Here is a 15,701-nt window from a genome sequence, read left to right as displayed (position 1 = left end):
CGTTATCTATATAAAGATCTCTAAGCAAGTTAATCCCAGATTTTTTCCAGATATTAAAAACTGCATATGTTTGCGAAGGTTGAAAAAGGTGGTTCTCTTGCAGAGGTGCCACAGATAAAAGCTTCTCCGTCTTAAAATGCTTTCTACATTGGTTCCAGATTCTAAGTGAGTGGGGCACAATTTGGTTATTTGTATATTGCTGATAACGTGTGTTTATTGGAGCGCAGAGCAAGGAATACAAAGTACTACTGCAGGAGTTTACTTCTATTGCGGTACAAACCTGTGTATGTTCTTCTATTTGTGTCCAGGTTCTTATCGCCTGTATATTTGCTGCCCAGTAATAAAACTGGAAGTTAGGTAGAGCCATACTGCCTTCTGTCTTTGTAGGGTTGCTCTTTTGATGCGTGGATGTTTTGAATTCCAAATAAATGAGGTTATTGTTGAATGTGATTGCCTAAAGAATGATTTATTAATGTATATTGGAATGTTTTGAAATAGAAAAAGGAGCTTAGGAAGAATATTCATCTTAACAGTGTTAATTCTTCCAGCTAGTGTGAGATGAAGGGTTGACCATGTATGCAAGTCTTGTTTAATTTTTTCCATGCAGTCGGTGAAATTGTGTTGGTATAGAGCTTTATGTTTACTTGTGATGTTTACCCCTAGGTATTTAAAGAAAGACGCTTTCCTGTTATTAAAGGGTGCAGAAAGAAGACAGGCCCCTCAGCATTTTCCCTGCCCGCTGCTGCTCGTGCACTTAACAAGAAACGAAGAAGGTAAGCACATATTTCAAATTACTAACTCAATCTTCTTACGTGTCAAAGCAGAAAATTTAATGAATAAACCTAAGATTGGCCAATGTCACCGCTGCCAACGTGTTATAATACATCCAGATGTGTGCGCTGTGCCCCCAACAGAGTGAAGCTGCAGCCACTGGTCACGAGACTGCAACAAACCAAGAGAAGAAAAGGCATTATGCGCAAACTGGCGTCAGCATCACCCTGCAAATTACAGGGGATGATCGTACATCCCACATCACTACCATCCATCGCAGTCTCTGTGGGAATCAGCTTCACTAACACTGTGAGAAAAGATACCTGCCTAGAGGAGCCCGCAAATCCATCACCTACTACTTCAAACGGTTCATTTCACCCTAAAGTAAACAAAACAGACAGGCAGAAAGCAGAGCGAATTACATCCATTACGCTCAAAGGAACTTCTCTAAGATGAACAGATCTGGGGCTCCCCCTGCTGGTCATTCTGGGGAAGATGACGTTTCTGATTTCTTAACCCTAACAAACCTTTTTTTTCAGCCCCAAAACCAGAAGATTACTAAACTTGGCTAAGACCCTCGTTAATAAATTATGTGCAGCAAGAACTGGAACAGATATTGTAACTATAACCCTTTCCTCAATTCCTTCTATTGTGAAGATTTTCTCTGCTGGCTCCTAAATAATTACACACACCAAATAATTTTAAGATTAACTATATGGAATGCCAATGGAGTACAAAACAAAAAAGACCTTCAAGAATTTTTGGATTGGCATTTAATTGAAGTAATGCTAGTAAGTGAAACTCATTTATGTCCAAATTCAGAATGAGAAGTCACATTGTATACAGATTCCCAACTGGCTACTAGAGAAAATCAAAGAAAAGAATAGTTTGAAGAAAGTGGCAAAACAATAGTACATTTATTTAATAGGCACCTTTAACACTCAATGTCACCTTACAATGAAATTAAACATTAATATAATAAAAAGGGAATGATAAAGCAAAAAAGCAATAAGGTACAGAAGTAGTAGCAAACATACAAAGATAGCAGGCAGTAAGTGTTAAATTCAGTTGGCATGCCACTTTTAAAATGTGTTATTGAATCGAGTTGATAGATGAGAATTACAGAGTTGAGGAGCACTATGAGAGAATTCTCACATAGAACAGAATTTGATGGGTGGTACAGAAAGTAGAGCTGCAGAGGAGGATCCCAGTGAACAAGAGGGAGTGCAAGTCTGTAGGAGATGAGCAAGATGGGGAGGAGTGAGGCTGTGGAGAGTTTTAAATGTTAAGAGCAGTATTTTGTATTGAATTCGATTGTTAAAAGGAGCCAGTGAAGTTGAGAGAATAGGTGTAATATGTTCAGTGGGATTAGAACAAATTATCCTAGTAACAGAATTTTGAAGTAAATGTAACCCTGAAGACCCACAAAGAATGAATACACTCTCAACTTAAAACAGAGAAGCACTTAATATCAGGAACCAAAAATGGTCACAAACTGTATCTGAAATGCAACACCAAGCAGGTACCAAATAGAAAATCGCCCGTACACTCCACAACAAACAATACACGCGAAAACATCCGACAATAACGTCACATCAGGCGATTAGGTTAATGGAGCTCTTCTCAGAGTATGTGTGTGGCTCTGAAAAGAGCCGTTCGCTTCAAACAAATGTTGTCGTTTACTTCGAGCTGGTGTACTTTGTAACTGCCTTGGTGCCCTCGGACACAGCGTGTTTAGCAAGTTCGCCCGGTAGAAGGAGCCTCACAGCAGTCTGGATTTCCCGGGAAGAAATAGTCGAGCGCTTGTTATAGTGTGCTAAGCGTGAGGCCTCACCGGCGATTCGTTCAAAGATATCATTCACAAACGAATTCATGATTCCCATCGCCTTAGAAGAGATACCAGTGTCAGGGTGAACTTGTTTTAGCACCTTGTACACGTAGATGGAATAACTTTCCTTCCTGGACTTTCTACGCTTCTTCCCACCCTTTACTTGGCTCTTAGAAACGGCTTTCTTGGCGCCCTTCTTCGAGGCAGGAGCTGCTTTCGGCTCAGGCATTGTTACTCACAGTATGGGCGAGCAGTTTGACGCAATTCCCTGGGTGTCTCTCTTTATGGCGAGACATGCAAATTGGACGCACCGCAGGGATACACGTAGACACCAATGATAAGCACGCAGCTGTTTCCCTCCTTTCAGGAACAACCGTTGCATACCGAATAGGAGAAATTTCGGGCGCGCACTTTTGCGTTTTCTGTTTCCGAAATTGATTTTCAGTGTCTTGTTTTTTTAGACGGATGCAATAAAAGTTATCAGTATCAGGTCACAAAGAGACAACACAAAGTAACTTGCACATAATCGTAAGATATATCATTCTCATAAATGAAGTCAAGAAACGGGCAACAGTATGAGAAGGCAGTGCCAGTCCTTTCGAACAACACTTTGCTGTTTGAAAATGTAAGAAAACGGAACTTGTTTACTGAAGTGACAAGCGCTCTACTTTGCCGGTTCGTGTTGTAATTTGTAAAAGAGACGACAGCTTTATCTAGGGAGCTGAATTCGTTTTGAGTCCTACAACGAAAGGTCAGAAAATCGCTCACGCTGTAGCTACAAAGGAGAATAGGGAGTGAGCATTGTGTTCTCAATTAATTTATCTTTTTTAGCAAAGCCTTTTAAAGGGCCAATGTTTTTACCAACACATACTTCAAACGTCAAACTAGTCCGTGCAATGCAATTAAGAAAGGGAATTCAGGAAGAGAGACAGAATGTACTAAAACGAATAAATTGCTGATGCATACACGATCAAGAAGAATAAGCACGCTGTACCCTTTCTCGAATCTGTAGATTTGATGCGTTGTGAGGTCAGGAACCACATGTTTCGGATTCGCTGCCAGCTGAGTGACGTAAAAACACAAACAAATCAGTCAGTCAATTCAGTCCGTCGCGCCCGAAGGACGCCTTTATAAAAGCGCAACGTCGGACACTTGAGTCATTTGCAAAGGGCTGTTCTGTGTATCTGAAAATGTCTGGAAGAGGAAAGACTAGTGGTAAGACACGTGCCAAGGCTAAAACTCGTTCTTCCCGAGCTGGTTTGCAGTTCCCAGTCGGCCGTGTTCATAGGCTTTTGAGAAAAGGCAACTATGCCGAGCGTGTGGGCGCCGGTGCTCCCGTTTATTTAGCTGCTGTACTAGAGTACTTGACCGCTGAAATTCTCGAGTTAGCCGGGAATGCTGCCCGCGACAATAAGAAAACCAGAATTATTCCTCGTCACTTGCAGCTGGCAGTGCGTAATGACGAGGAGCTCAATAAACTGCTGGGTGGCGTGACCATCGCTCAGGGTGGTGTGCTGCCTAACATTCAGGCCGTTCTTCTGCCCAAGAAGACCGAGAAACCAGCTAAAAGCAAGTAAGCTACTGCGGTACGTTCATCAACACTAACGGCTCTTTTCAGAGCCACCTATCTTTTCACACTAGAGCCTTTATCCATTGAATCATATCATTGATTTTTGATTGACTTTATATATCTTAAGTCACTTTATATATACCTTATCTTAGTCATTTTATTACGCAGATTTTTGGCGGTTATTTAAGTGTTTCCAGCATGTTGTTTCAATGAAGTTTTTTTTCATTTTTGAAAGCCGGCGAAGGCTCGACTTGAAGTACTAGGGACAGACAATTGCGTATAGAACGTGATATTCCGTAAAATTTGTTCTCGTTTCCTTTCTTGTCACATCGTTAATATTCCTTCATATTCGAGTATAAAGGCAGCCGGACTCGAAATAATGCTTGTCGATTAGTTGACATGCTAAGGTGTCCTTAACAAATACAAATGCGCCCTTTATACACTGCTCGCTGCTTGTGTGCACCTCTGAGGAATAACCACTTCACAATTCAACATCACCCAAGAAAGAGTACTATTAAAATTGTTCAACGAAATTTGATGTGGGTTAACCCTTACCTTTCCTCGGGTTCGGACATATACAGTATGTGAACATACAGCTGACTCCATATTTGGTGTATGATTACATAATGTGCAATGTTATTACATAATGTGCAATATTACTACACAACATTGATCGATTTATTTAGAAAAACATTAAATACTAGACATTAAGCCCGTTACAATAATGGGCGCTAGAACAGTAGAGCATAAGCATTAGTAGGGACAGTCTATATTAAATGGCAAGGGACCCTGTATGTGGCTGTAATATGCGTCACTGTATTGTGTGCCTTTAATTTTCTCTCGCGGTAATACTGGTTTGTAGTGGTGCAACGGATCAAAAAACTCACGGTTCGGATCAGCAAAAAAAAAAAGGACAAATTTAACTCTCCATTTATTTAGTTAAGTATTTTTTGCCCATTAAAAAACATTCAACTCAAGACTAATTCCACTCATATATATATATACATACTAAGGTGCAATATAGGGCATGATAACTATTTCCTTTAATGTGGACACGATAAAAAACAACTTTAAATGCAATTTAAGGCATTGTTGATTTTTACTTTGAACATGGAGAGAGAAATAAAAACTAGCTTATGTCCACATCATCAAAAAAGAAGAAAGAAAGCACAGCAGACCTGAGCTTATAATTTCAATTTTTTTTTTCAAAAACATGAGGATGTCTACATTTTCTGGGCAAAGTATAGATCTCTTTGCTGTAACTATGTCCCCTGCTGTTGAGAACACCCTCTCGCTAGGCACTGAAGTGCCAGGCACAGCAAGATGGTGTCTTGCCATTGTGGCAAGGTGAGGGTATTTACATTTGTTGCTTTTCCACAAAGTCATTGGATCACCATCGACTGGAATGCCACTTGCTGCCTCATAGGATTCCACCTCCTCTTTGAAGCCTTGCTGACCATGTCCTTCTGTGCAAAGGTCTCGCCAAAAAGCTCCGCCATTGCCGGCTTCTTTGGAGGAGGAGATGTGTCTGCTCTTGTTGGTGCTGCATATTGACGCTGCAGGGAAAGTTACATTATTGATTAAAACTTTTTTTTTCCATCGACATTACAATGTGGCAATAATGTAATAAACTTAACTAAAAACATTATAATAAAAAATATATAATTTCAAAATATTTATTTTCTTTACCTCTTCACAGTCTTCAGTGCCAAGACTGCTCACAATCTCAGTAGTGAGATCACTGTATGTCCTCAGGCGTAGGGCAAGGTCTAGGTGAGACAGCGACTTGAACCTTGGATCAAGTGCAGTAGATCTGTGAAGGTAGTTCTGTAGGGTTGGTGGTGAAGTGTATCTGGGCTTCAGGTCCTCTCTAATGGCAGTCTTGACATCTCTTGTGATGGTGCTGTCTTCCTCACTTGGGGCCATGGATTGTAGGATCCTTGTTTTCAGAGGCAGGATCATGGACACAAATGGTGCAGTTTCAGTGTTCAACAGAGTTGTAACCATTTTGATTGGTTTAAGGAGCTGGAGGACCTCCTCTGCCACATTAACATCATCATCAGACAAGGTGACGATGTCTCTGGCATTTTTCTTCAGGGTTTTGTCTGTTAGTGCAGAGTATATAGCTGTCTGCTGCTCAAGATAACGCTCCAACGTATCATAAGTGGAGTTCCACTTTGTTGTGACATCATGTATGAGCTTATGAGTAGGCAGCTGTAGCATTTCTTGCTTGGTCTTAAGCACATGAGCAGCTCTTGAGCTTCGGTGGAAGTAGGAAACCACCTTCCTGATCCTCCCAAGGAGGCAGTCCATCTTACATACTTTCATTCACTTTTGGGATTGTAAACTAACTGCGTGTGCAAAGCACCCTATCTGTGGGCCCAGTCCTGCTTCATTCACTGCATTTATTTGGTTTTTGGCATTATCTGTTGTGACTGGAATATTAGTATTGGGCCTCTCTATCCTCCACTCTGCCACTGCTTCCATCAATACGTGTGCCAGGTTTGTGCCAGTGTGACTCTCATAGAGGGGGCATGTCTGCAGTACAGGGCTTCATATCTCCCACTCCGCTGTGATGTAATGAGCGGTCACGGTCACATAGCTTTCTGTTGCCCTGGAGGTCCACCCGTCTGTAGTTAGGGCCACAGAAGATGCCTGGGACGATACTTGGGACGATATTGTCACTGAAGTGAGTGCACGACAGAATATCACAGCATGGCTCAAGCACGTGTATCATATGTTTAAACCACTTGTTTTGCACAATGGAATATGGCCTATGGTCTGTAGCAATAAACACCCCAATAGCTTTTGCAATAGCTTTAGCCCGGTCTGTTTGGGCAGCAAAGGGCTGCTTAAATGCCACGGATATCTTTGGTTGTTGCGCAGCCATCGTCTTGGGTCCTGTCACATCAGGGTGGTGTCGTATTAAATGAGTGGCCATACTCGACGTGTTGCCAGTCTCATAGGGCTTTCTTGTACCACACAGTTGACAAACTGTGGTGGTTTTATCCACCACCCTTTTCCCATCAACATATTTAACAAGGAAGCCAAAATACTCCCACATATGAGACTTAAATGATGCTGGAGGTTTGTCGAGCACCTCTACTTGAACTGCTACCCCTGGCCATGGCCACGCGTATGAAGTGGCAAACTGGACAAAAGTCGAGCGAAAATGCGCGAGAGGTTGAATTAGTGTGCGAGAGAGACAGAGTTAGTGCGCGAGAGAGATAGTGCGTGAGAGAAGTTTAATTGTAGTTCAGTGTGCGAGGTAGGTTGACAGAGAATACAGTGGAACTTTTTTTTCTCAGATCTTCGGATCACGTGTGTACCGAACCATGGACAGTAATCGGTTCGGATCACGGATCAACAGTGATCCATTGCACCACTACTGGTTTGTATTTCCGTAAAATGCCTGTAATTTTCTCTGACAGTAATACAGTGGAACCTCAGTTCACGACCATCATTCGTTCCAAAACTCTAGTCAAAACCTGATTTGGTCGTGAACCGAAGTAATTTCCCCCATAGGATTGTATGTAAATACAAATAATCCGTTCCAGACCGTTTGAACTGTATGCAAATATATTTTTTTAAGCTTTTAAGCACAAATATAGTTAATTATACCAAGAATGTATAGCATAATAGTAAACTAAATGTAAAAACATTGAATAACACTGAGAAAACCTTGAACAACAGAGAAAACGAACACTGCAAGAGTTTGCGCTATAGCGCTATGAACCGCTCGCTAAAAACAATTTTTTTAATGAGTTTTAAGGACAGGGAAAAAAATGAACATTTGAAAAACCTGTAATTTAATAAACAACCAAGAAAAGTAACATTGCAACAATGCACGCGCGGGCCTGTGTGTGTCTCTCTCTGTCTCGCGCACCTGTATGTGTGTCTGTCTCTCCCTCTCTCTGCACAGGGAATGCACAGGGAGAGACTGAACACGTGCGGCCCCGTGCATGCACACTTCACCAAAAGACACACACGGACACCTAGACGCACACAGGGGTTTTATTAAAGAGGATAGCTTTGGTCAAGAAGAATATTTAAGTTGTTTTTGAAATATGCACATTTAAAAGACAACTCTCTCTAACCCTCTGTCGCTTCTTATAGTCATGTGGCAGTAATTGTAAGTGTAAATTTCTTGATTGTCTATGAAAACTGAGTTTATTTGGTACATACGAGTCATATTCCAAGCATGGTGGGTGCTTAAATAAATGGATAACAACCTCTCCCAGACACACATAAGAATTACATAAAAAGAAAGTTGACTAAAGATAAAAGAGCAGTCTACAATGAGGCATTATAAAGGTGGACTGTCCGTAGGTATGAAGAATCCACACTTAGCATGTCTTGACACAATTCTGCTGAATGATTTGTTGGCGGAAAGCAATTAATTATAGTGTGTTATAGAGAGAATGTGCAGAATTGTTAAAAATGGCCATCGTTTCTGTCTTCATACTCTTTTCTGTTACTGCCTCTAGCAGATCGATGGCGTGTCTCATAACCAAGTCAGCCTACCTTATTAATCAGTCTGTTGATTCGGTTGGTCTTTCTTGAATTGATGTTACTAGCCCTTTACAGTGCAGAATATCATAGTGACAACCACAGATTTATCCATCCATTTTCATAGCCTGCTTAACTCATGACAGGACCTTTGGAATGCAGCATCTGCAGTTTTATCTGATCACATCATTAATACTGGAGCATGTAACAGTCAGAGACATCTATCTCTGGGGAGTAAACTGGACTCAAGTTCTGAACAAAGGACCAAAAATCCAGGATGAGTAATATTGATGGACAAAACTTTGCACTAGTGGTCAACCAAAAAGATAGACTTACGTACACCCAAGAAGCCAATGACATAAACCCTATTCCTTCCTATAAAGACCCTGGTGCCACACTAACAAACTGCTCCTCTCTCAGTGCACTATAGCTTGATGTGGCCACAAAAGAGGCTGAAACAATCCCTTTACTCCAGATGGCAACCATGCTGTACTGAAATGGGGGAGTACTCATTTATGTTGAGTTTGGACAAGGTTACCATTAGTTCAACCACGGGACAGATAATCCTTGGTCCAGGATCTTCATTAAAGGAATACAGATTTAGAGGTATACATCTTAGTCCAACAAACACACAGGATACATTTTCACATGTAAAACTGAAACAAATGCTATTTTCACATTCATTTGCATTTCATCTTTTTTAAGGTACTTCAGAATATACAATGTAAATTATTGTACATTCTTCAAATGAAAAACAGTGATATGACTATTCCCAAGTTTCACATAAATCCAGAAATTTTAGTTTAACTTAAGCTCCACTCCTCAGCTGAAGTGCAGGACTGTGGAGTGGTACAATTCTAGGAAACTAGGTTCAAAGTTTACTCTGATTGCTACCTGTCCACATCTCACATCATTTGTTTGGTGTCTTAATGATTTTTTGGGTCAACTCTTCAGATGATCTTTTGAGTTGGTCAATCTGTTACTCAAAATGGACCCAGCATGAGAGTGAATATGGCTTGGAATTGAGTGTCTTCTGGTGAAGTTTTGATTCCTGCCTTATGCTTGATGCCACTGGATAAAGCTTCGCTATAATGTTTTCACAGGCTCTCAAGTTGGACTAAAGATGTTCAGAAAACTGATGTACAGATAATAATTGGTGGCTAGTAGAACTGGAATGTGTGACTGTTTTCACTCCTTGATTTTGAAATTTTTGTTACCTCAACTTAAAGGCATACACAGACAGAACTAATAGGGATCTATCTATCTATCTATCTATCTATCTATCTATCTATCTATCAGAAAAACAGAATATTTAAAACAAGGCTTGATATACAGTAAGTCATTGGAAATTTTGAGATATATGAATTCTATTAACATATTAACTATTTTTTCTAGTAAAGAGGCATTTTGTCATTTCTCAAAATCAAACCTCTAGTCGCTAGTTATAATGCAGACAACTTCTTTCTGGCAACTTTTATTTCCTGAAGCGTAATAAAGTTTACGCACAGGATTTCTGACTTAAAGTTGTTTACTTCACTAGTTTCTTTCAATCACATTTAAATACGTTAGGTACACAGCTCTCCAGCGGGTGTATTAATTTGAACATGCCGAGAGCTCGGGTTTTCTGCGTATTATTGCAAAACAGATATGAACACTTATCAGCATCAATTGCGGACCTCTCTATTATCAATCCACCATTCTTCCAGTGTGAAAGAAAAGTAGTGACTGCGTAATTGTAGCGAAATTTGCGTTCGTCTTGTAACGAGTGACAGCCAGTCGTTTACGCAGTGACATTTCTTTTTCTGGCAGCTCATAGGCACCTTCTCTCTCAGCAATGGCAGATGCCCTGTTAACAGCATATTTTATTCTATATGTCCCAAGTTGGCATAGTCGATTTTTCCAATTTATTCTTTCAGAAAACGGGGAGTTTGTGAAAGCAGAAAACACACTTGCCAGTCCTCCTGGAATGTAGAGCGGTCTAGTTGAGTCTGCACGGTTCTCATCTTTCTAATATGAGCGATCGTAAGCGACTGAAACCTAAAGAGAAATCAAAGAGGTGTGTATGTCTGTTCGACATGGCAGAAACTGCTCCAGCTGCCACTCCGGCCAAAGCGCAGAAGAAAAAGACGAGCTCGAAGCCTAAGAAGACCGGCCCTAGTGTTTCAGATCGGATTGTGAAAGCTGTGTCGGTTTGCAAGGAGCGTCACGGGCTCTCGTTAGCTGCGCTCAAGAAGGCTCTAGCTGCTGGCGGCTACGATGTAGAGAAGAATAATGCCCGTGTAAAACTGGCTGTAAAAAGCCTTGTGAGCAAAGGCTCTCTCGTGCAGACCAAAGGTACCGGTGCATCCGGATCTTTTAAAATTAACAAGAAGCAGGCAGAAGTCAAGGAGAAAGTCACAAAGAAAAAAGCGTCCCCAAAAAAGAAGGCAGCTGCGAAGAAGCCCGCTGCCGCCAAGACGGTGAAGAAGCCGGCAGCAAAGAAACCCGCAACGGCAAAGAAGGCGGCTAAGAAACCTGTCGCAGCCAAGAAAGCCGCCAAGAGTCCCAAAAAGGTGAAGCCGGCTGCAAAACCCAAAAGGGTGACAAAGAGTCCAAAGAAGCCGAAGGCATCAAAGCCTAAAGCTGCAAAACCCAAGACTGTGAAGAAGGCTGCACCCAAAAAGAAGTAATCTGTTTACATGGATTGATATATGTACACACGAACGGCTCTTTTCAGAGCCCCCATCTTGTCGAAAAGGGCATTTCATGTTTTGTCCTGCTGTACTGGCCTGAGTGAGTTTGTGTCTGTTAAACCGATTGCCTTTTACCAGTTGGGTGTCTTAAATTGGCGTATTGGTAGCTGACGCTGTAGTTTGTGAAGATATGTCAGTGTCGCGTGTTTCCAGTTGCTTACAGTGCAAATAATTCGCTCCTTGGATATTCGTATACTTCCTACAATGCGATGGACGTTAAGGCGGTTCTGTACAACAGACATAAGCACGACCAGAGCGAATATACAGGTCGGTCCATTGTGGGGAAATATTTTCGGGTTAAAAATTAGGCAAATCGCGACGAAAATATACTGCGGTTGCTCCGTAAAAAGAGTAAAATGTAAAATTTTATTTCGGGGTATCGAACTTTAAGGCGCGTTCCCTTTGAATTCAGTCGTCCAAGCGAGGTAGCAAAGTTTGTTCTTACCCAGTACAATTGCTTAAGGTAGAGGGAGCACGGAGACTTGCGTCCGATTGCATTCGACCACTTTGAATTATTAAAGAAACAGCAGTCCCGGGAGAGATGCGTCAGTACAGTAAGCTTATCGCTCTTTAGATATTTGTTTACTAATTACAATTTATCACTGGTTTTAAAATCGGCGTTATACTTATCATTACTAGGTGGATACATTGTGGGAATCGAGATATGATCTCAGCTACTATATGGAAATTCTCTTAGAGCAAAGTTTGTAGTGGCTCTGAAAAGAGCCTTTTTTCTGTATTGCGTGTCTGCGTCCTTAGGCGCGTTCCCCTCGAATACGGCGAGCAAGTTGGATATCTTTAGGCATTATTGTTACTCTCTTGGCGTGGATGGCACACAGGTTGGTGTCTTCGAACAGACCGACCAAATAAGCCTCACTGGCCTCCTGCAAAGCCATGACAGCCGAGCTCTGGAATCGGAGATCAGTCTTAAAATCCTGGGCGATTTCTCTCACCAGTCTCTGGAAAGGCAATTTGCGGATAAGCAGTTCAGTGGACTTCTGGTAGCGACGAATCTCTCGCAGAGCTACCGTTCCTGGCCTGTAACGGTGAGGCTTTTTTACCCCACCGGTAGCAGGAGCGCTCTTACGAGCAGCTTTAGTAGCAAGCTGCTTTCGGGGAGCTTTACCGCCCGTAGATTTGCGAGCTGTCTGCTTAGTTCTTGCCATCTCACCGTGTTTGCTAGCACGATTTCAATGTGTACAATCAAAGAAATGAATGTGAAAATAACTAGACGAGGCGCATTATATCAAGATATCCGTGCTTTCTGATTGGATGACAGAAAAGGGGCCGGCACGGTTCTAGCCGTGGCCTAAAAGTCTCCTGTCGATTGCTTATTTTCAAAGCTCGGCGCGAAATTTAAACGTTTCTCTGCTTTCGCGTCCTCAGCCTCTAACGGCTGCTGCCGTCAACTGTTTACAGAAAGACAGCGTGTTCAACGCCCTTTACACTCCTTTAAAATTGTGTTGGTTTTCCCTCAACCCCCAAATCAATATGAGCGACCGAGGTTTCCATAAAATATTTGTTACAGAATAAGGAACTTGGAAAGCGCAGTCAAGAGATAAATAGAACGCAACTGGATACGGCTGTTAGATGATCAGTGATTTCCTAGTTTGAATTTAGGAAAGAGCCACTGGAAGGAACGTGGAAACAACTAAAAAATGCACACGACACATAACGTGTTTTCCCATGTAATGCCGTAGCCAAAAAAAAAACACGATCTGGTGGGCAAATCAATCGAGGGGATTTTTTAAATCACAACAAAAGTTGTTTTCAAAGCTTTTACTTTCTTTTCCCGAATGCTTCATAACAAGCCTGGCAATGAGTGCTAGAAACCATTTCCAACGTAAATCTCTGTAAGGGGAAGATCATTTACAGTCATATGAAAAAGTTTGGGAACCCCTCTTTATTCTTTGGATTTTGTTCATCATTGGTTGAGCTTTCAAAGTAGCAACTTCCTTTTAATATATGACATGCCTTATGGAAACAGTAGTATTTCAGCAGTGATATTAAGTTTACTGGATTAACAGAAAATATGTATTATAACAAAATTAGACAGGTGCATACATTTGGGCACTCCAACAGAGATATTACATCAATACTTAGATGAGCCTCCTTTTGCAAATATAACATCCTCTAGACACCTCCTATAGCCTTTGATGAGTGTCTGGATTCTGGATGGAGGTATTTTTGACCATTGTTCCATACAAAAATCTCTCCAGTTCAGTTAAATTCGATGGCCGCCGAGCATGGACAGCCTAATTCAAATCATCCCATAGATTTTCAATGCATCCTCTGCATGGATGCCTTTGTAGATTTCAAACTCTGCTTTGGGTCATTGTCTTGGAATATCCAACCCCTGTGTAACTTCAACTTTGTGACTGATGCTTGAACATTATCATGAAGAATTTGTTTATATTGGGTTGAATTCATCCGAGCCTCGACTTTTACAAGGGCCCCAGTCCCTGAACTAGCCACACAGCATGATGGAACCTCCACCAAATTTGACAGTAGGTAGCAGGTGTTTTTCTTGGAATGTGGTGTTCTTCTTCCACCATGCAAAGCGCTTTTTGTTATGACCAAAAAACTCAATTTTTGTCTCATTAATCCAAAGCACTTTGTTCCAAAATGAATCCGGCTTTGTCTAAATGGGCATTTGCATACAACAAGTTACTCTGTTTGTGGCGTGAGTGCAGAAAAGGCTTCTTTCTCATCACCCTGCCATACAGATGTTCTTTGTGCAAATTGTGCTGAATTGTAGAATGATATACAGATGCACCATCTGTAGCAAGATGTTCTTGCAGGTCTTTGAAGGTGACCTGATACAGATTGGACACAGGAAACACGTGTAAAATAAATAAACTTTTATTTTTCTTCAACTGGAGGGTACGTCTTCTCTGTGAACCCCCCAGCCACAACACAGTCCCAAGCACACAATAAACACAAATAATTTCTCTTCTTCTTTGGCACCACCTCTCCTTCCCAGCAACCGTGTCCTCTTCCACCTGACTCTGGCCCCTGAGTGATGGTTGCTGGTTCCTTTTATAGTTCACCCGGAAGTGCTCCAGGTGTTTGATCCATGATTTCCGGCTGCACTTCAGGGTGTGATGAATTAGTTGCCCATACGGGCTCAGGAGTCCCAAACACAGCACCCCCTGGTGGTGCCTGCGGAACCCAACAGGGCTGCAGCCAACTCCAATTCCCAGGATGCCCTTCAGGAACCCAAGGCAATGCTCCACCCCAGGGAGGTGGCCATCTAGCGTCCAGGGGGAGGTATTGCAGTGTCCATGGCTGCTCCCCCTGAATATAGTGTGCAGGGGCATCCTACCAAGCGCCTGTCACAGTGAATTCAAATCAGCAAAATTACAAGGGGACCCAAATTTTTGCACAGACAGTTTTTCACATTTGATTTAATTTCATACAACTAAATACTGCTTCACTAAAAATCTTTGTTCTGAAAACACCCCAGTACTCAGATGTTCCTAGGAAATGAAAGACATATCACTGTTATAATTTTTGTTGAAAGTAGAGTAAATTATTATGCAGGCTGAGAGGGATTGTAACTGCTCCTGAAAGTTTTCTTCTGGTACAGATGAGACCATGCTCCGACTGATGTTTGAAGAGTATTTATTTGCTCTCTCTCTCTCTTTTACAGCTCTCAAACACCATGAAAAACTATAATAAATTAAAGCTAGTAAATTAAACAATTAATGAATTACACAGGTGTAAGGATAACAAAATTAAAACATACCATGTGCGCCATCTGACCAGAAATTCAAGAGTCTCTATTACAGTCTCTCTGATACTTCACTTCTTACTATCTTATTAAAACTAAACTGCTCAGAGTCCGTTAAGCGTGTCATTATGTGCATTTCTGCTCCACCTATGAACCTCATCATGTGACCATTGTTCCCTTCCGTTCAGAGCAGCTTTGTAAAATTATGTACAAATACATTACGATCAAAAATAAATAAAATTACAATTAGAAAAGTAAATATTATCAACAATACGATTGTACCACAACTATTATGATATACAATATAAATTACAAAATATATTTTACAAATTCAAACATCAAATTTACATATATATATATATATATACACACATTTTGCGACAGCTACACTGCCACCAAAATTACAAACATTTATGTTAACTATATTCAAACAGAATTTAATAAATCCTGTAATTTTCCTTTTACCCCTTTTAAGCCAAAAATTTATCTTACATCTTGTATGTTACCTCAGACTCAAACTTGCAAACGATACCATGATTTAAGTGTCCAAGACATCTG

The 15,701-nt window shown here is 41.2% G+C and overlaps 4 protein-coding genes across 4 annotated transcripts in view; 2 read left to right on the top strand and 2 right to left on the bottom strand.

Moving 5' to 3' along the window:
* Positions 1–2,406: 2,406 nt before the first annotated feature.
* On the bottom strand, positions 2,407–2,928 carry LOC120515829 (histone H2B 5-like). Its single transcript, XM_039737154.1, has one exon. The coding sequence runs from the start codon at positions 2,826–2,828 to the stop codon at positions 2,451–2,453; it is 378 nt and encodes a 125-aa protein (XP_039593088.1). The 5' UTR covers positions 2,829–2,928; the 3' UTR covers positions 2,407–2,450.
* Positions 2,929–3,715: 787 nt separating this feature from the next.
* LOC120515823 (histone H2A-like) lies at positions 3,716–4,229 on the top strand. The gene has a single exon (XM_039737150.1). It carries the CDS (start codon positions 3,790–3,792, stop codon positions 4,174–4,176), a length of 387 nt encoding a protein of 128 aa, XP_039593084.1. The 5' UTR covers positions 3,716–3,789; the 3' UTR covers positions 4,177–4,229.
* Positions 4,230–10,728: 6,499 nt separating this feature from the next.
* On the top strand, positions 10,729–11,418 carry LOC120515813 (histone H1-like). The gene has a single exon (XM_039737137.1). It carries the CDS (start codon positions 10,754–10,756, stop codon positions 11,345–11,347), a length of 594 nt encoding a protein of 197 aa, XP_039593071.1. The 5' UTR covers positions 10,729–10,753; the 3' UTR covers positions 11,348–11,418.
* A 702-nt stretch (positions 11,419–12,120) lies between these two features.
* LOC120515522 overlaps positions 12,121–15,701 on the bottom strand; it is a 30,845-nt gene continuing 27,264 nt past the window's right edge. The window contains exon 3 of the mRNA XM_039736582.1: positions 12,121–12,599. Coding sequence (XP_039592516.1) covers positions 12,166–12,599 — 434 coding nt within the window. The 3' untranslated portion in view covers positions 12,121–12,165. The remainder of the gene's footprint in view (positions 12,600–15,701) is intronic.

The sequence above is a fragment of the Polypterus senegalus genome, chromosome 15, assembly GCF_016835505.1.
Source record: "Polypterus senegalus isolate Bchr_013 chromosome 15, ASM1683550v1, whole genome shotgun sequence".
NCBI classification, from domain to species: domain Eukaryota; kingdom Metazoa; phylum Chordata; class Cladistia; order Polypteriformes; family Polypteridae; genus Polypterus; species Polypterus senegalus.
This window is presented reverse-complemented; position numbering and strand designations above follow the sequence as displayed.